The 18,034-nt window shown below is 38.7% G+C and overlaps 1 protein-coding gene across 5 annotated transcripts in view; it reads left to right on the forward strand.

Moving 5' to 3' along the window:
* The window catches only part of LOC144576436 (coiled-coil domain-containing protein 144A-like), a 78,383-nt gene that overhangs the window by 11,145 nt on the left and 49,204 nt on the right, over positions 1-18,034 (forward strand). For 2 of the 5 annotated variants that reach the window (XR_013535495.1, XM_078372744.1), the window contains exons 7-10: positions 8,918-9,131; positions 13,214-13,376; positions 14,267-14,389; positions 16,242-16,685. Coding sequence is in view for 4 of the 5 variants with exons in the window: in XM_078372744.1 (XP_078228870.1) it covers positions 8,918-9,131; positions 13,214-13,376; positions 14,267-14,389; positions 16,242-16,685 (944 nt within the window). In the remaining variant the exon portion in view is untranslated. The remainder of the gene's footprint in view (positions 1-8,917; positions 9,132-13,213; positions 13,377-14,266; positions 14,390-16,241; positions 16,686-18,034) is intronic. The other 3 variants (XM_078372745.1, XM_078372746.1, XM_078372747.1) reach the window with 3 other exon arrangements.

An 18,034-nucleotide genomic window follows, 5' to 3' on the forward strand; every position in this document is an offset into this window, starting at 1 on the left:
GATTAAATGAACTTTTGAAATTCATGAGGAAATGACTGTTTATAGCTGGTAAATATTTTTGCTGTGAAATTTACTTTGGCGTTAACATAGCCATTTCTTCTCAGGCTTCTTTTGTCAACTCTTAACCTGGTATATCTTTTAACGTCTTTCTGAACAATTTGTCTTTTTAAATTTAAAGTGTTTTTCTTTTATTTCTTTCTTTCTTTCTTTTTTTCTTTCTTTTTTTTTTTTTTGAAACAGAGTCTCACTCTGTTGCCCAGGCTGGAGTGCAGTGGTGCAACCTCAGCTTACTGCAACCTCTGCCTCCTGGGTTCAAGCGATTCTCCTGCCTCAGCCTCCCGAGTAGCTGGGGGTTACAGTTGCATGCCACCACGCCCAGCTAATTTTTTGTATTTTTAGTAGAGACGGGTTTTGCCATGTTGGCCAGGCTGGTCTTGAACTCCTGACCTGTGATCCTCCTGTCTCAGCCTCCCAATATACTAGGATTAGAGGCGTGAACCACTGCACCCGGCCTAAAGTTTTTTTTATATAGGAAGCATGTAGTAGATTCTTGCATTTGTATCCAATCTGATAATCTGCCTTTTAAATGAGATTTTTAGGCCAGTTTCATTTATAATGTGCTTATTGATACAGTTAAGTTTATCTGTCATCATGCTTTTTGATTTCCATCGGTCGCTGCAGTTCTTTGTTCTCTTCTTTTTCTGCTTTCTTCTCAATTAGTCTAGTAATTTTTGTGATTTTTTTTTTTTTTTAATTTTTTATTGCATTTTAGGTTTGGGAGTACATGTGCAGAACATGCAGGACAGTTGCATAGGTACACACATGGCAGTGTGTTTTGCTTCCTTTCTTTCCTTCACCCACATTTGGCATTTCTCCCCAGGCTATCCCTCCCCACCTCCCCCTCCCACTGGCCCTCCCCTTTTCCCCCCAATAGACCCCAGTGTTTAGTACTCTTCTCTCTGTGTCCATGTGTTCTCATTTTTCATCACCCACCTATGAGTGAGAATATGCAGTGTTTCGTTTTCTGTTCTTGTGTCAGTTTGCTGAGGATGATGTTCTCCAGATTCATCCATGTCCCTACAAATGACACAAATTCATCATTTCTGATTGCTGCATAATATTCCATGGTGTATATGTGCCACATTTTTCCAATCCAGTCTATCATCAGTGGGCATTTGGGTTGATTCCAAGTCTTTGCTATTGTAAAGAGTGCTGCAATGAACATTCGTGTACATGTGTCCTTATAGTAGAACGACTTATAGTCTTTTGGATATATACCCAGTAATGGGATTGCTGGGTCAAATGGAATTTCTATTTCTAAGGCCTTGAGGAATCGCCACACTGTCTTCCACAATGGTTGAACTAATTTACACTCCCACCAACAGTGTAAAAGTGTTCCTTTTTCTCCACATCCTCTCCAGCATCTGTTGTCTCCAGATTTTTTAATGATCGCCATTCTAACTGGCGTGAGATGGTATCTCAATGTGGTTTTGATTTGCATCTCTCTGATGACCAGTGACGATGAGCATTTTTTCATATGATTGTTGGCCTCATATATGTCTTCTTTCGTAAAGTGTCTGTTCATATCCTTTGCCCACTTTTGAATGGGCTTGTTTTTTTCCTGTAAATCCGTTTGAGTTCTTTGTAAATTCTGGATATCAGCCCTTTGTCAGATGGGTAAACTGCAAAAATTTTTTCCCATTCTGTTGGTTGCTGATTCACTCTATTGACTGTTTCTTTTGCCGTGCAGAAGCTGTGGAGTTTGATTAGGTCCCATTTGTCTATTTTGGTTTTTGTTGCCAATGCTTTTGGTGTTTTGTTCATGAAGTCCTTGCCTACTCCTATGTCCTGGATAGTTTTGCCTAGATTTCCTTCTAGGGTTTTTATGGTGCCAGGTCTTATGTTTAAGTCTTTAATCCATCTGGAGTTAATTTTAGTGTAAGGTGTCAGGAAGGGGTCCAGTTTCTGCTTTCTGCACATGGCTAGCCAGTTTTCCCAACACCATTTGTTGAACAGTGAATCCTTTCCCCATTGTATGGTTGTAGCTATGTTGTGTTGCCTCTGTTGCCTCTGTTCTGTTCCATTGGTCTATATCTCGGTTTTGGTACCAGTACCATGCTGTTTTGATTACTGTAGCCTTGTAGTATAGTTTGAAATCTGGTAGTGTGATGCCCCCCGCTGTGTTCTTTTTGCTTAGAATTGACTTGGCTATGCGGGCTCTCTTTTGGTTCCATATGAAGTTCGTGGTGGTTTTCTCCAGTTCTGTGAAGAAAGTCAATGGTAGCTTGATGGGTATAGCATTGATTCTGTAAATTACTTTGGGCAGTATAGCCATTTTTATGATATTAATTCTTCCTAACCATGAACATGGAATGTTTCTCCATCTGTTTGTGTCCTGTCTGATTTCGTTGAGCAGTGGTTTGTAGTTTTCCTTGAAGAGGTCCCTTACATTCCTTGTGAGTTGTATTCCAAGGTATTTTATTCTTTTTGTAGCAATTGTGAATGGCAGTTCGTTCTTGATTTGGCTTTCTTTAAGTCTGTTATTGGTGTAGAGGAAGGCTTGTGATTTTTGCACATTGATTTTATATCCTGAGACTTTGCTGAAGTTGCTTATCAGTTTCAGGAGTTTTTGGGCTGAGGTGATGGGGTCTTCTAGGTATACTATCATGTCGTCTGCAAATAGAGACAATTTGGCTTCCTCCTTTCCTATTTGAATACCCTTTATTTCTTTTTCTTGCCTGATTGCTATGGCTAGAACTTCCAGTACTATATTGAATAGGAGTGGTGAAAGAGGGCATCCTTGTCTAGTGCCAGATTTCAAAGGGAATGCTTCCAGTTTTTGCCCATTCAGTATGATATTGGCTGTTGGTTTGTCATAAATAGCTTTTATTACTTTGAGATATGTTCCATCAATACCGAGTTTATTGAGGGTTTTTAGCATAAAGGGCTGTTGAATTTTGTCAAAGGCTTTCTCTGTGTCAATTGAGATAATCATGTGGTTTTTGTTTTTGGTTCTGTTTATGTGGTGAATTACGTTATTAGACTTGCGTATGTTGAACCAGCCTTGTATCCCCGGGATGAATCCTACTTGATCATGATGAATAAGTTTCTTGATTTGCTGTTGCAATCGGCTTGCCAATATTTTATTGAAGATTTTTGCATCTATGTTCATCATGGATATTGGCCTGAAGTTTTCTTTTCTTGTTGGGTCTCTGCCGGGTTTTGGTATCAGGATGATATTGGTCTCATAGAATGATTTGGGAAGGATTCCTTCTTTTTGGATTATTTGGAATAGTTTCAGAAGGAATGGTACTAGCTCCTCTTTGTGTGTCTGGTAGAATTCGGTTGTGAACTCATCTGGACCTGGGCTTTTTTTGTGTGGTAGGCTCTTAATTGCTGCCTCGACTTCAGACCTTGTTATTGGTCTATTCATAGTTTCAGCTTCCTCCTGGTTTAGGCTTGGGAGGACACAGGAGTCCAGGAATTTATCCATTTCTTCCAGGTTTACTAGTTTATGTGCATAGAGTTGTTTGTAATATTCTCTGATGATGGTTTGAATTTCTGTGGAATCTGTGGTGATTTCCCCTTTATCATTTTTTATTGCATCTATTTGGTTGTTCTCTCTTTTATTTTTAATCAATCTGGCTAGTGGTCTGTCTATTTTGTTGATCTTTTCAAAAAACCAGCTCTTGGATTTATTGATTTTTTGGAGGGTTTTTCGTATCTCAATCTCCTTCAGTTCAGCTCTGATCTTAGTTATTTCTTGTCTTCTGCTGGGTTTTGAGTTTTTTTGATCTTGCTCCTCTAGCTCTTTCAATTTTGACGATAGGGTGTCAATTTTGGATCTCTCCATTCTCCTCATATGGGCACTTATTGCTATATACTTTCCTCTAGAGACTGCTTTAAATGTGTCCCAGAGATTTTGGCATGTTGTGTCTTCGTTCTCACAACAATTGGTTTCGAGGAACTTCTTTATTTCTGCCTTCATTTTGTTGTTTATCCAGTCAACATTCAAGAGCCAGTTGTTCAGTTTCCATGAAGCTGTGCGGTTCTGGGTTGGTTTCTGAATTCTGAGTTCTCACTTGATTGCACTATGGTCTGAGAGGCTGTTTGTTATGATTTCAGTTGTTTTGCATTTGCTGAGCAGTGCTTTACTTCCAATTATGTGGTCAGTTTTAGAGTAGGTGTGATGTGGTGCTGAGAAGAATGTATATTCTGTGGATTTGGGGTGGAGAGTTCTGTAGATGTCTATCAGGTTTGCTTGCTCCAGATCTGAGTTCAAGCCCTGGATATCCTTGTTGATTTTCTGTCTGTTTGATCTGTCTAATATTGACAGTGGGGTGTTAAAGTCTCCCACTATAATTGTGTGGGAGTCTAAGTCTCTTTGTAAGTCTTTAAGTACTTGCCTTATGTATCTGGGTGTTCCTGTGTTGGGTCCATATATGTTTAGGATCGTTAGCTCTTCTTGTTGTATCGATCCTTTTACCATTATGTAATGACCTTCTTTGTCTCTTTTGATCTTTGTTGCTTTAAAGTCTATTTTATCAGAGATGAGAATTGCAACTGCTTTTTTTGCTCTCCATTTGCTTGGTAAATCTTCCTCCATCCCTTTATTTTGAGCCTTTGTGTATCCTTGCATGTGAGATGGGTTTCCTGGACAGCACACTGATGGGTTTTGGATTTTTATCCAATTTGCCAGTCTGTGTCTTTTGATTGGTGCATTTAGTCCATTTACATTTAGGGTTAGTATTGTTATGTGTGAATTTGATACTGCCATTTTGATGCTAGCTGGCTGTTTTGCCCGTTAGTTGTTGTAGATTCTTCATTATGTTGATGCTCTTTAGCAATTAGTGTGATTTTGGAATGGCTGGTACTGGTTGTTCCTTTCTATGTGTAGTGCCTCTTTCAGGAGCTCTTGTAAAGCAGGCCTGGTGGTGACAAAATCTCTGAGTACTTGCTTGTTCGCAAAGGATTTTATTTTTCCTTCACTTATGAAGCTCAGTTTGTCTGGATATGAAATTCTGGGTTGAAAGTTCTTTTCTTTAAGGATGTTGAATATTGGCCCCCACTCTCTTCTGGCTTGCAGAGTTTCTGCCGAGAGATCTGCTGTGAGTCTGATGGGCTTCCCTTTGTGGGTGACCCGACCTTTCTCTCTGGCTGCCCTTAGTATTTTCTCCTTTATTTCAACCTTGTTGAATCTGACGATTATGTGCTTTGGGGTTGCTCTTCTTGCGGAATATCTTTGTGGTGTTCTCTGCAATTTCCTGCAATTGAGTGTTGGCCTGTCTTGCTAGGTGGGGGAAATTTTCCTGGATAATGTCCTGAAGAGTATTTTCCAGCTTGGATTCATTCTCTTCGTCACATTCTGGTACGCCTATCAAATGTAGGTTAGGTCTCTTCACGTAGTCCCACATTTCTTGGAGACTTTATTCATTCCTTTTTGCGCTTTTTTCTCTGATCTTGGTTTCTCGTTTTATTTCATTGAGTTGATCTTCAACTTCTGAAATTCTTTCTTCTGCTTGGTCAATTCGGCTATTGAAACTTGTGCATGCTTCGCGAAGTTCTCGTATTGTGTTTTTCATCTCCTTTAATTCATTCATATTCCTCTCTAAGTTGTCCATTCTTGTTATCATTTCCTCGAATCTTTTTTCAAGGTTCTTAGTTTCTTTGCATTGATTTGAAACATGTTCTTTTAGCTCACAAAAGTTTCTCATTATCCACCTTCTGAAGTCTAATTCCGTCATTTCGTCACAGTCATTCTCCGTCCAGCTTTGTTCCCTTGCTGGTGAGGAGTTTTGGTCCTTTCTAGGAGGCGAGGTGTTCTGGTTTCGGGTGTTTTCCTCCTTTTTGTGCTGGTTTCTTCCCATCTTTGTGGATTTGTCCGCTGGTCGTCTGCGTAGTTGCTGACTTTTCGATTGGTTCTCTGGGTGGACACCCAGATTGTTGATGATGAAGTATTTCTGTTACTTGGTTTTCCTTCTACCAGTCTAGCCCCTTCACTGTACGACTGCAGAGGTCCACTCCAGGCCCTGCTTGTCTGGGGTACCCCTATAGCAGCTGCGGAACAGTAGGGATGCTACCAGTTTCTTTTTCTGCTATCTTTGTCCCAGAATGATGCCTGCCAAATGTCAGTCTTTTGGATATAGAGGGGTCAGGGAGCTGCTTGAGGAGACAGTCTGTACTTTATTGGAGCTCAAGTGCTGAGCTGTGAGCTCTGATGTTCATTCAGGGCTGTTAGGCTGCTATGTTTAATTCTGCTGCTACAGAACTCATAAAAAAGCCCTTTTTTTCGCAGCTGCTCTTTCTGAAGGGGTTGGGGCTTTATTTTTGAGTGTCCGCCAGGTTGTCCTGCCCAGCTAGGAGACAGTCTTGTCCTGCCGAGGCTCCGCCCTGCTGGTGTGAGGTTCGGCGTGTTTCTGCAGGCTCTGCCCTTCTGCTGTGGTCTCCACCCTGCAGCCACGGGCTCCGCCCTGCAGCGGAGTCTCTCTGTTGTACCAGGTTGCCTCAGCAACGGCAGGCTGCGTCAGCAATGGGGGTGTACCTCAGTAGGGGCTGATTGCCTCGGTAATGGCGGACGCCCCTCCTGCACGGAGCTGCGCTTTAAGGGAACCTCCTAACAGCGAGTGTTTGGAATCGCCGTTTTGTTTGTCGCACTGCGCTACCCCTAACACTTTGTCCTGGGCTGGCTCACTGTTCAATTCCCGTTCAGTCTCAAGTTCAGCCCTCTCAGGTCTCAGGTTGCCAGTTCAACAGGGCACCCGGAACAGTGCGCTTTTGTGCGGAACTCTGTGGAGCGCCTCTGCACTCTGGCGCGGGCCGCAGCCACACCGGCTGCTGGCTACACCAGTCAAGATCTCTGGCTGGCGTCCCACGTTTGTTTTATATCTGGGAATTTCCCCGTTCTGTGGGCAACAAAGGTCCGTCTGGAAATGCATCCCTGACTCACCCTCTCCGCGCATCCAGCGAGAGCCTCAATCCTGGGTTGTTCTCACAGCGCTATCTTTGGAAACCTCTCAAAATTCTTTCTTTACCTCTGTCTTCTTCATCCTGTTTCCTCCATCACTCTACAGTGTGTGATTTATTTTTAATCTCCCTTTTATGGCTTATTAGCGATAACTATTTTTTTATCTCAGTGGTTGCACTACAATTTATAGTATATGATTTTAAGTGATCACAGTCCATCTTCAAAAATATTATGCCATGTCACATATGGCATAAGAAAATTACAAATGAAAAACCAAACATCATATGTTCTTACTCATAAGCGGGAACTATGCTATGAGGATGCAAGAACATAACAATGATACAATGGAGGTTGGGGACTTGGGGGCAAAGTTTGTGGGGGGGTGAGGGATAAAAGACTATGGATTGGATATTGTGTATGCTGCTTGTGTGATGCTTTAGTGTACCAAAATCTCAGAAACCACCACTAAAAAATTGATTCATGTAACCAAAGACCACCTGTTCCCCAAAAACCAATTGACATTTTTTTAAAAAGGAAAATTAGAATAATATACTTTTATTTCCTCTCTCCCAGCCAGAAGACACTTCTGGATTTGTAGGGTTATAGTTTTCTTTAAATTTAAAAAGTTTTGGCCATTCTCTTTTTATTTTCCTGTCTCTCTTTTTTCCTCTTTTGGGACTTATTCGTGCTTGAAGTTTTCACGTAGTTCCCTGATGTCTCAAATTTATGAAACTTCTCTTTGGTGATGTCTAATCTGTGTTCACTTCCATCCATTGTAGTTTTCATTCCTGACATTGTAATTTGAGTCTCTACAAGAGCATTTTGCTTTAAAAAAATATGTATCTTCCATGCCTCTGTCAATCTGCTTGAGCTTAATTTTGATATAAGTTGAATTCCATATGAACAGCTTGATCTTTCCGGTCTTCCCTTTATGATTGGGTTGAATCTCCCACTCCTGAGGCAAGATCTTTGTGATGGCTCTATTCATTCCCATGTGAAGTCTGAGTCTTCCCAGCATCACTCATGGTAATGAACACTCTTTTTGGCACCTTATGAGCAGCAGGCGTGTTTCTTTCCATTTTTTTTTTTAGATGTTTCTTCCCCTTGGTCTGGGGCAGTTTTCTGGCACACATGCACTGTTCAGTACTCTGCTGGATACCCAGGAGGTATTTTTGCAGATCTTCAGTGTTCTTTCCCTGTACTCTGTCTCCTTTCCCGTGTTCTGTTTTGTAACCCCTGCCTGCCTTGGCTTTACCAGACTCTCAGCTTCATCGTCTCATCTCAGGGAATCTGGTAGACTCTATGTCACTTTTTTCTCTGTGTGTGTTAGCCTGGAAACTCTGTGAAGGCAGGAAGCTGGAGCATCGGTATGAATTCCATTTGTTTCCTGTCTTACGGGATCATGGTCTTCATTACATGAAGTCCAATGCCTGGTAAATCATTGTATAATATATTTTTTCTGTTTTCCTTTTGGTTAGTTCAGGCAAGAAGGTAAATCAGTACTTGCTGTCCATCGTGGCCAGAAGCAGATGGCAGCAGAGCGTCGGCACCTGCTGTCAACTGCTAGAATGCTTTTCTACCCCTTTGCTTAAGTGCTTCCTTCTCACCCTTGATTTCTTGGTGAAGTCATCTCTTCCTCAGGGAAATCTTTCGTGGGCCCAGTATAGATCAAATTCTCCTATGTGATCATGGAACTCTGATTTCTTACACCATCTATGTGAATTTATAATTGTCACTTTTGTTGTCTTCGTTCCCCACTACACTTAAGACTAAATGAGAGTAGAGGTCTCATTTGTTTTACCTGCAGAGCTTAGTGGAATATCTGCCACACTGTAGGCACTCAGTGCCTGTTTGTTCTGTGTATGAAGGAGACAGTGTTTAAAAATGCACAGTCCTTTTTACCTAAAAAGTACTCACATATTTTATTTCCACCTTGTTTTCTCCCTGACACAGAGTCTGTTAGCCTATCAAGAATTGAGGGTGCATTTCATTTATATGAAGACTCTCTGGAACTTAAGAATAATGAGGATGAACGACTTACAGCAGAAATTAAACAAATGGGAAATATGGTTAGTGTACTACAAAAGGAGCTCTCTGAAACAAAAGAGACAAAATTACAGTTAGAGCATCAGAAGATCGAATGGGAACTAGAGCTGCGCAGGTTGAGGTATGACACTCTAGTTTTTGTTTGTTTTGTTTATTATTATACTTAAATTCTGGGGTACACGTGCAGGACATGCAGTTTTGTTACATAGGTATATACGTGCCATGTTGGTTTGCTGCATCCATCCCCCCATCATCTACATTGGATATTTCTCCTAATGTTATCCCTCCCCTAGCCCCCCAACCTCCTGATATCCCTCCTGTAGACCCCAAACCCCCAAATAGGCCTCGATGTATGATGTTTTCCTCCCTGTGTCCACGTGTTAATGAGTGAAAACATGAGGTGTTTGGCTTTCTGTTCTTGTGTCAGTTTGCTGAGAATGATGGTTTCCAGCTTCATCTATGTCCCTGCAAAGGACTTGAACTCATTTTTTATGGCTGCATAGTATTCCATGGTATATATGTGCCACATTCTAGTTTTAAAGAAATATTTATACTAAAGATAATATATTAGAATTTTTATAATTTCTGACTTGCCTTCTGGGGATTAATGGAAGAAACCTTCTTGGTCTTGTGGAACATGAAATTCTTGGAAATAATAAATTATTTTAACTGTGAACTCTTCTGCTAACAAATAAATGCATAGTCTTTGCAATCTTAATGGCCATGTAGACATGGACATTAAATGTCCATCATATGAAATCTTGTTATTCATTTAACGAATTGCAATTTGAGTTTTGAAATTATCTTGTATTTATAATTAATGATGTAAGGAGCATCTTTTCTCATTATTATTATTTATAGACACAGGGTCTCACTCTGTGCCTGAGGCTGGAGTTCAGTGGTGTGATCATACCTCCCTGCAGCCTCGAACTTCATCCTCCTGCCTCAGAGTCCTAAGTAGTTGGGACTACAGGTGCCTGTTCCCATGCCTGGCTAACTTTTTAAGTTTTTTGTAGAGACAGGATCTCACTACATTGCTCAAGATGATCTCCACCTCCTGGCCTCAAGCATTCCTTCTGCCTTGGCCTCCCAAGTCATTAATATAACAGGCATGAGCGTCATGCCCAGCCCATAACATTTTTTATATAAATCTCGCATTTCTAAACTGTTTGATTTGAATAAATTATCCAATATAGAATTATTAGGTTGAAATACAGGAACTTTTTAAAAAAGACCTTTGATCAATATTCATTTTTCTCAAGAATGTTTGTGTTAATTTACAGTCCAACCAATAGAGCGTGAATTGACCACTTTTCTAAAACCAAAGTAATTTTTAAAAAATGTCTACACTTTTACGGTTTTTCAGAGCTTTGGTGTATTTCATCGCTTTAGGGGATGCAAGTGGTTTTTGGTTACATGGATGAATAGCTTAACTCCCTATTATGAATGAGAACGTGTTTTTATTTGGCTTTCCATTCCTGAGTTACTTCACTTAGAAAAATGGCCTCCAGTCCCTTCCAAGTTGCTGCAAAAGGCATTACTTCATTCTTCTTATGGCTGAGTCGTACTCCACGGTGTACATATACCATGTATCATTTATTCCATTCACTGGTTGACGGACACTTAGGTCGATTTCATATCTTTGCAATTGCAAAATGTGCTGCAGTAAACAAACATACATTTGCCGGTGTTTTTTGATGTAATGATTTCTTTTCCTTTGGGTAGATACTCAATAGGGGATTGTTGGAGTGCATGGTAGCTCTATTTTAGCTCTTTGAGAAATCTCCCTACTGTTTTTCATAGAGGTTGTACTAATTTTCATTCCCATCAGCGAGGTATGAGCAGGCATTCCCTTTTCACCACATCTGCACCAACATCTTTCTATTGTTTTTCAACCTTTTAATAATGAGGATGCTGGCTGGGAATACGGGGATATCTCCTTGTTGTTTTAGTTTGCATTTCCCTGAATATTAGTGATGTTGGGAATTTTTAACTGTGTTTGTTGGCCATTTGTGCATCTTCTTTTGAGAAATGTCTGTTCATGCCATTTGTGCACTTTTTGATGGGATTATTTGTATTTTTCTTACTGATTTGTTTGTCCCTTGTCAGATGCATAGTTTGCAAATATTTTCTCCTATTCTGTAGGTTGTCTGTTTACTCTTATGATTATTTATTTTGCTGTGCAGAAGACTTTTCATTTAATTAGGTCCCATGTATTTATTTTTGTTTTTGTTGCTTTTTGTTCTGGGGTCTTTGTCATAAATAATTTGCCTAGGCCAGTGTCCAGAAGAGTTTTCTCCTACACTTTCTTCCAGATTTTTTTGTGGTTTCAGGTTATAGATTTAAGTTTTTAATTTACCTCTTTTTTAATTAAAAAATATTTTTTGGTAGAGACAAGATCTCACTATGTTGTCCATGCTGGTCTTGAACTCCTGGGCTCAAGCCATTCTCCAGCCTTGGCCTCCCAAAGTGCTGGGATTACAGAGAGAGAAGCCACCATGTTAGGGCCTAATCCATCTTGAGTTAATATTTATATATGGTGAGACATAGGGATCCAGTTTCATTCTTCTATACGTGGCTATTCAATTTTTCCAACACCATTTATTGAATAGGGTGTTCTTTGCCCAGTTTATGTCTTTGTACACTTTGTGAAAGGTCAGTTGGTTATACATATCTGGCTTTATTTCTACGTTCTGTATTCTGTTCTACTGGTCTGTATATCTACTTTTATACCAGTACCATGCTGTTTTGCTTACTTCAGGCTTCTCGTATGATTTGAAATCTGGTATTGTGATGCCTCTGGCTTCATTCTTTTTGCTTGGGATTGCTTTAGCTAGTCGAGCTCTTTTTTTATTCCCTTTAAATTTTAGAAGTACTTTCTCTAATTTTATAAAGAATGACAGTAGTATTTTGATAGGAATTGCATTGAATCTGTAAATTGCTTTGGTTAATATGGTCATTTTCAATATATTGATTCTTCTATGAACAAAGGGCATATTTCCATTTGTTTGTGTCATCTGTGATTTTTTTTTTTCCTATGAAAGATCTCTTCAGCAGTGCCTTGTAGTTCTCCTTTTAGAGATTTTTCATCTTGGTTACCAAGGAGGTGAAAGATCCTAAAAGGTTAAGTTTTTGTTGTTGTTGCCGTCACTATCATAAAAGGGACTAGGTTCTTGATTTGATTCTCACCTTGGCCATTCTTGATGTATACTAGTGCTACTGATTTGTGTACATTGATTTTGTAACCTGAGACTTTTACTGATTTCATTGATCAAATCCAGGAGCATTTAGGGTGTTCTAAGCTAAAAGATTATCTCTTGGGCAAACAGATAGTTTGACTGTCTCTTTTCCAATTTGGATGTACTTTCTTTCTTTCTCTTGACTGATTGCTCTGGCTAGGACTTCCCAATTTCATTCTAAATATGCGTGAAATAAAAAGTAAAATGGAAAGTAATTGATGATTAGTTTATTCCACATCTTCGTATGCAGATAAAATTAATTCCAAATTAGACGTTGAAACACACATTATCCTTTACTTTTAAATGAAATATTAGATCCTCTCTTGTTCCAAAAGGAATTTAAACATTGTTTATAAAATGCATAAGAATCAAGAAGATAAGTTGAAAGTGTTACCAAAATGAGAGACATAAAAAGTATGGAGGTAACAGTTATTAAACAGCTTAGCCTAGTCTTGGATTATAGGAGTCTGCAGACACACGTTGTGTGAATGACATCTGAAGGTGTTATCTTACACTGTAAGTCATTTTTCAGGCTACACATACAATATTTCATAAAGAGGAAAATATATTTCCAGTGAATTTCTAAACTTGTTTGTAAATAGTAACTTCTTTTAAATTAGCTAACTCTAAATGATCTAATTAACTAATTTTCAATTTGCAAAACATGAAAAAGAAGTAATTTTCAACTTGTAACTTTGCTGAGAAAATTCAAATATGCTCTTCACAGGTTTACTAGTAACAGAAACTTACCAGTTAACAGAATGTTTCTTTCCTTGCTACTTCGCTAACATATATGGCCCTCGGAAGAGAATGGAGTCAGAAATTAAAAACATGAGAACTAGAAAGGAAACAAGAACATAGGAGTTTTTATGAGGATTATAAACCCACATGGAAGAGCCAGATGACAAAATAAACATGTTTATTTTCTAACAAAACACATTTTAATATCCATATTTAACTGCAGACTTGCCTTAAAACAAGAAAAAGAGAAGAAAGAAAATGCCGAAATGTTGTGTAATAAAGTTAATGAACAGTTAAGAATAAAAGAAGAGGAATGTAGGGGAAAGGCTGAAATGATTCAAGAACTTCAATGGACTCTGAGAAAACTCATTAAGGAATTGAGGATGGTAAGAAACAACTTGGATCTGGTAAATTAATCTTTGGTGAAAACTTCATATTTCTAACTTAATGTTTCATCAGTATTGCTTATACTTTTTTTGGCTTCGTGTATATCATTTAGGTTTAAAACAAACCAAAACTGTTATCTCCTCTTAAAAATGAACTATGACATTTATAGCTAAAATTATTTATTTTAAACCTTGGCATCTAAATAGATGCTCAGTTTATGTTTTCAGAATGGAAGAAGAGTTTAATCACTAAATGAGTTTACACATTTTTATGTTAAAATACAGGCTAAATAGCTTTGAAACTATAATGACACTAGTTAAATGTTTTGAAAGAAATTTTATTTTACAATGCTGTATCTTCCCGTATTTAAGAACTGTTTTTCCTCTTTGACAAATGTAATTGTTAGGTATGCAATTAAGATTTGAGTGATTCTTGAGGGATAAAAGTTCTTGTATTTTAACAGGCTACTTTCTTTTAACCATTTTATAAGAGGGGCTCTGCTCTTTTTTTTTTTTTTTCCTTTTTTTTTAGGCAGAGTCTCACTCTGTTATCCAGGCTGCAGTGCGGTGGTGCAGTCTCGGCTCACTGCAACCTCTGCCTCCTAGGTTCAAGTGATTCTCCTGCCTCAGCCTCCGAAGTAGCTGGGACTACAGGCGTGCACCACCATGCCTAATTTTTGTATTTTTAGTAGAGATGGGGTTTCACTATGTTGGCCAGGATGGTCTCCATCTCCTGACTTCATGATCCTCAGACCTTGGCCTCCCAAAGTGCTGGGATTACAGGCATGAGCCACCATGCTAAGTCAAGTGAGGCTCTGCTCTTAATTAACCCTTTAGTCTTTTTTTTCAGTGCTATTAGACAAACACCTCTATGTTATCTCTATGTCAAGCAGCAGCAAACAGATGCCCAGCAGCAACTTTTTGAAGAACAGAATGCCAGAATAGTACAAGATCAGATTCTGACCAGTAAACAAAAGGAGCTAGAAACGGCTCAAAAGAAAATGGATTCTGAGGTATTTTCTTTGGCCATTTTCAGATATGTTTTTGTAGGTGAATATAATTTTAAAAACAACTCTATGCAACTTGGAATTCTAATGGATTTTTGAATCTCACACACACACACACACACACAGACATATTTGGGGGTGGTGACAGTGGTTCTGGAATTTTCGGCCCATTGTATAACGTCATTTTCTTAATTCAACTTAATTTGTCTGCAAGGATCAAGTAGTGACTTTCACAGTGGCCTTATCCAAAGGAGAAACATTTGTTATTATTCATAGGAATTAATGATCTTTCCACAATCTCAAAACCCTTGCTAACAACAAACATTCCAGCTTTCAGACATGATTTCATCTTTCTAATATATTAATGGAGAGGTTAGATGATTATTTCTACTGGTAGTAAGGATGAAATGTATAGCCAGTTCAGAGGTGGTACTTCAGATGCCATACCCCTTACTTTTGGGGACATCACAGTTTGCTCCAAGTAGCATCTCATTTCAGCACAAAGAGCTTTGAAAACAATGATATGCCATAACAGAAACTTAGTGATGATTTGTTGATAACTATTTTGTTCTTAGAAAACTACTTCAGTGTATTTTTCCCTGTTTCATGCTTATTTCTGTTTCAAACACTGTAAAGAGGAAACAGAAGTTATTGCAATAGCAGATAGTCTGAGGATTTTCTAAGAAAAGCTCTATAACTTCTTTTTTACCACTGGTGTTTTGAAATAAAAAGCTTCTTTTATATTTACATATTTACAACACAGAAGTAACCATGATTTGGTGGACGAGCACTAGAAGTAAAGTAAGAGGACCTGGGGAAAATCCTGCAGCTTGCATATTTTTGACCTCTCCTTTCAGAATTATGATATAAATGAGCTCAGTGATGTATGTAGAAGTGCTTGGTACAAGGCCAGGTGCAGTGGCTCACGCCTGTAATCCCATCGCTTTGGGAGGCCGAGGTGGGTGAGTCACTTGAGCTCAGGAGTTCCAGAATAGCCTGGGCAACATGGCAAAACCCTGTCTCTACAAAAATTACAAATAAATTTAGCCGGGTGTTGGGATGTGCGCCTCTAGTCTCATCTACTCAGGAGGCTGAAGTGGGAGGATCACCTGAGCCCAGAAGGCCAAGGCTGCAATGAGTCTTGATTGTCCCACTGCCCTCTAACCTGAGTGATGGAGTGAGACCCTGTCTCAAAAAAAAAAAGCAACTAATATAATGCTTAGATTAAGCATTTATGAATAAATGTAATTCTTATATAACTGACAATAAAAATGGTAGAAAAATAAAATAGCTACAGGATATTCTCAGGAAAAAAAAAAGAACTTAAGGAACATTGGGAAATTTCCTCTGTCTGTTGTGGAAATTCATGCTGAGAAGAACAGAGAGACCAAGAGACACAAGAGAACCTCTTTATTGGAGTTCCAGCTGACAGCGGCCTTACTGCCTGTAATGCCTGCCAGCCCCACACAAAGGAAAATTCCCTGCTTATATTAGTTTTGGCATGGGAAGATAAAGCAGGAGAAAAAAATAGGTTTAAACAAAGACAGTTAGTCATTGACTTGTGACAAGTTTACAACCTTGAGAATATGTATATTTTCTGTGTGGTTATCTCGCTCCCATGGCTGTCTCGCTCCCATGGCTGGTAGCTGGGGAAGAGAACAGGTTTTTTGTTTTTTTGGGCTTTTTTTTTGGCAGAAATATGCTTGTGAGCTGTGGGTACAAAGATATGCTTGGGTACCTTATCTTGGAAGGAGGAGGCTATGCTGGGTCTCCTTTAGCTAACTTCAGGCAATTTAGGCCTGAAGAGGGGTGGTTTACTTGCTCCTCTGCTCTTTATAACTATTTTTGTGGCTTACAGGACAAAATGAACGCTGATATGTCTGACCTACGAGCTAGGAATGAGATTCTTTCTGAAAAACATTCTAATGCGGAAAATAAAATCAGCCTACAAATTCAGCTCGATAATGCAAGAGATGCTGTTGGAGAACAGAATTTGATTTTGGAACATGTGCAAAGAGACCTCGGCCAAACACAGTGTCAGAAGAAAGAAATTGAACAAATGCACCAAATTCAACAAAGAAAACTGAAGAAATACATTGCAAAGCAGGAATCTATAGAAGAGAGATTATTTCAATTACAAAATAAAAATATGTTGCTTCGACAGCAACTGGGTGATGCTCACAAGAAAGTGAACAGACAAGAAAAGACAATCAGTTCTCTCCATGACCAGTTTCAGGCTCTTGCCAGTAATATTCAATCTCAGAGTGAAAAGCAGAGTCTTCTTCTACAAGAGACTGAGGAAGTAAGTATTAAGAAAGATAAATATTTTTCAACCTTCCTAAAAGAAAATTTAAAGCAATATTTGATTATGGCTAAATGTTTTATCTAGGTGAATATAAAAATATATAGATCATAAATGTATTTGCTGTTAAAACAAAGATACTTTACTTTGAGTAAAGAAATTGTGTTACTGTGAAATTGTAAGCTCAGTTACAGTGTTAGTAGGTACTGATTAACGTTCATAGTGTTGTCTTACGCTGCTGAAATGATCATTGCAATGCCTATATGGCCATGTTTGGAGACCATGGTGAAGCAGATAAACAGAAATGCTTATACCTGACATGGGTATTTTGAAATTAAGATTCAGCTAGGAGGGTTACTTTGACCATTAATTTCATATTTTCCAGTTGAACTGAAGTATACTACTATACTTCAGTATATTTTTCCACAATAGTTTTCCTTCAGTAGTTTTGCAATGTATTTAAGTTGGTATAATTCTATTTTTATTCATATCAATTTGACTTAAATCTGATATGATTTCAGTCTCAAATTACTAGTTATGACCTCTCAATTCTTTAAAGGCATTTACTTTTTAATAAATCATAATTTGGGGCAGATGTGAATTTCAGCAAAGCTATGTTAAATGTAATCTTACCACTGGTATTTATAATTTCTTTGAATGTTTTTACAAACAGTTTGCTCATAATTTTCATTTCAAGGCTCACTGCCTGTCATTCGGATATAACTTTGACCAGTACAAAGGTAACTGTGTTTATCTGTGATTTATTTGTTTGGCATTGAGTCCCCATTTTTAAACTGAGAGGTGGCAGGATTCACATATAGTGAGAATGGACTGAGTAGGGGAGACACTTGTAGAAGCTGAGGTCAGGAGGGAGGTAGAGGCCAGGTAACCCAGGGCCTCAAAGGCCATTGCAATTTTACTTGTATTCTGTGATAGGAATCTTTTGGAAGGATCTGAGCAGGCAACGGAATACGCAAGGAACTCTGAAGTTGATTGGAGCTTCTAATAAAAAAGAGGGAAAAACATTTCACAGTGTGGGATGTACCACCAGCAGCCCCACCCGATTTCTTTTTGAGACTTCAGTAGGTGTTAAGCATTGCAGATGTTTCAGGGATGAGTGAATAGTGGGCTGAATCTATTGTCTAAGTTAACAGAAAACTGATTTGGCAGAAAGATAGCACCTTCTGTGTCCTTAACTGAATTCAGTAATAAACAAGAATGTGTACACACAAGGAAAAGGTGAATCCATATATGTGTTGATGTTTTTCAAAGTGTATATGTTAGAGCTAAATATTATTACCACAATTTAACAATAAGGTGATTGATACAATCAGTAACAAAAATACTTT

Source organism: Callithrix jacchus, chromosome 5 (assembly GCF_049354715.1).
Source record: "Callithrix jacchus isolate 240 chromosome 5, calJac240_pri, whole genome shotgun sequence".
NCBI classification, from domain to species: Eukaryota; Metazoa; Chordata; class Mammalia; order Primates; family Cebidae; genus Callithrix; species Callithrix jacchus.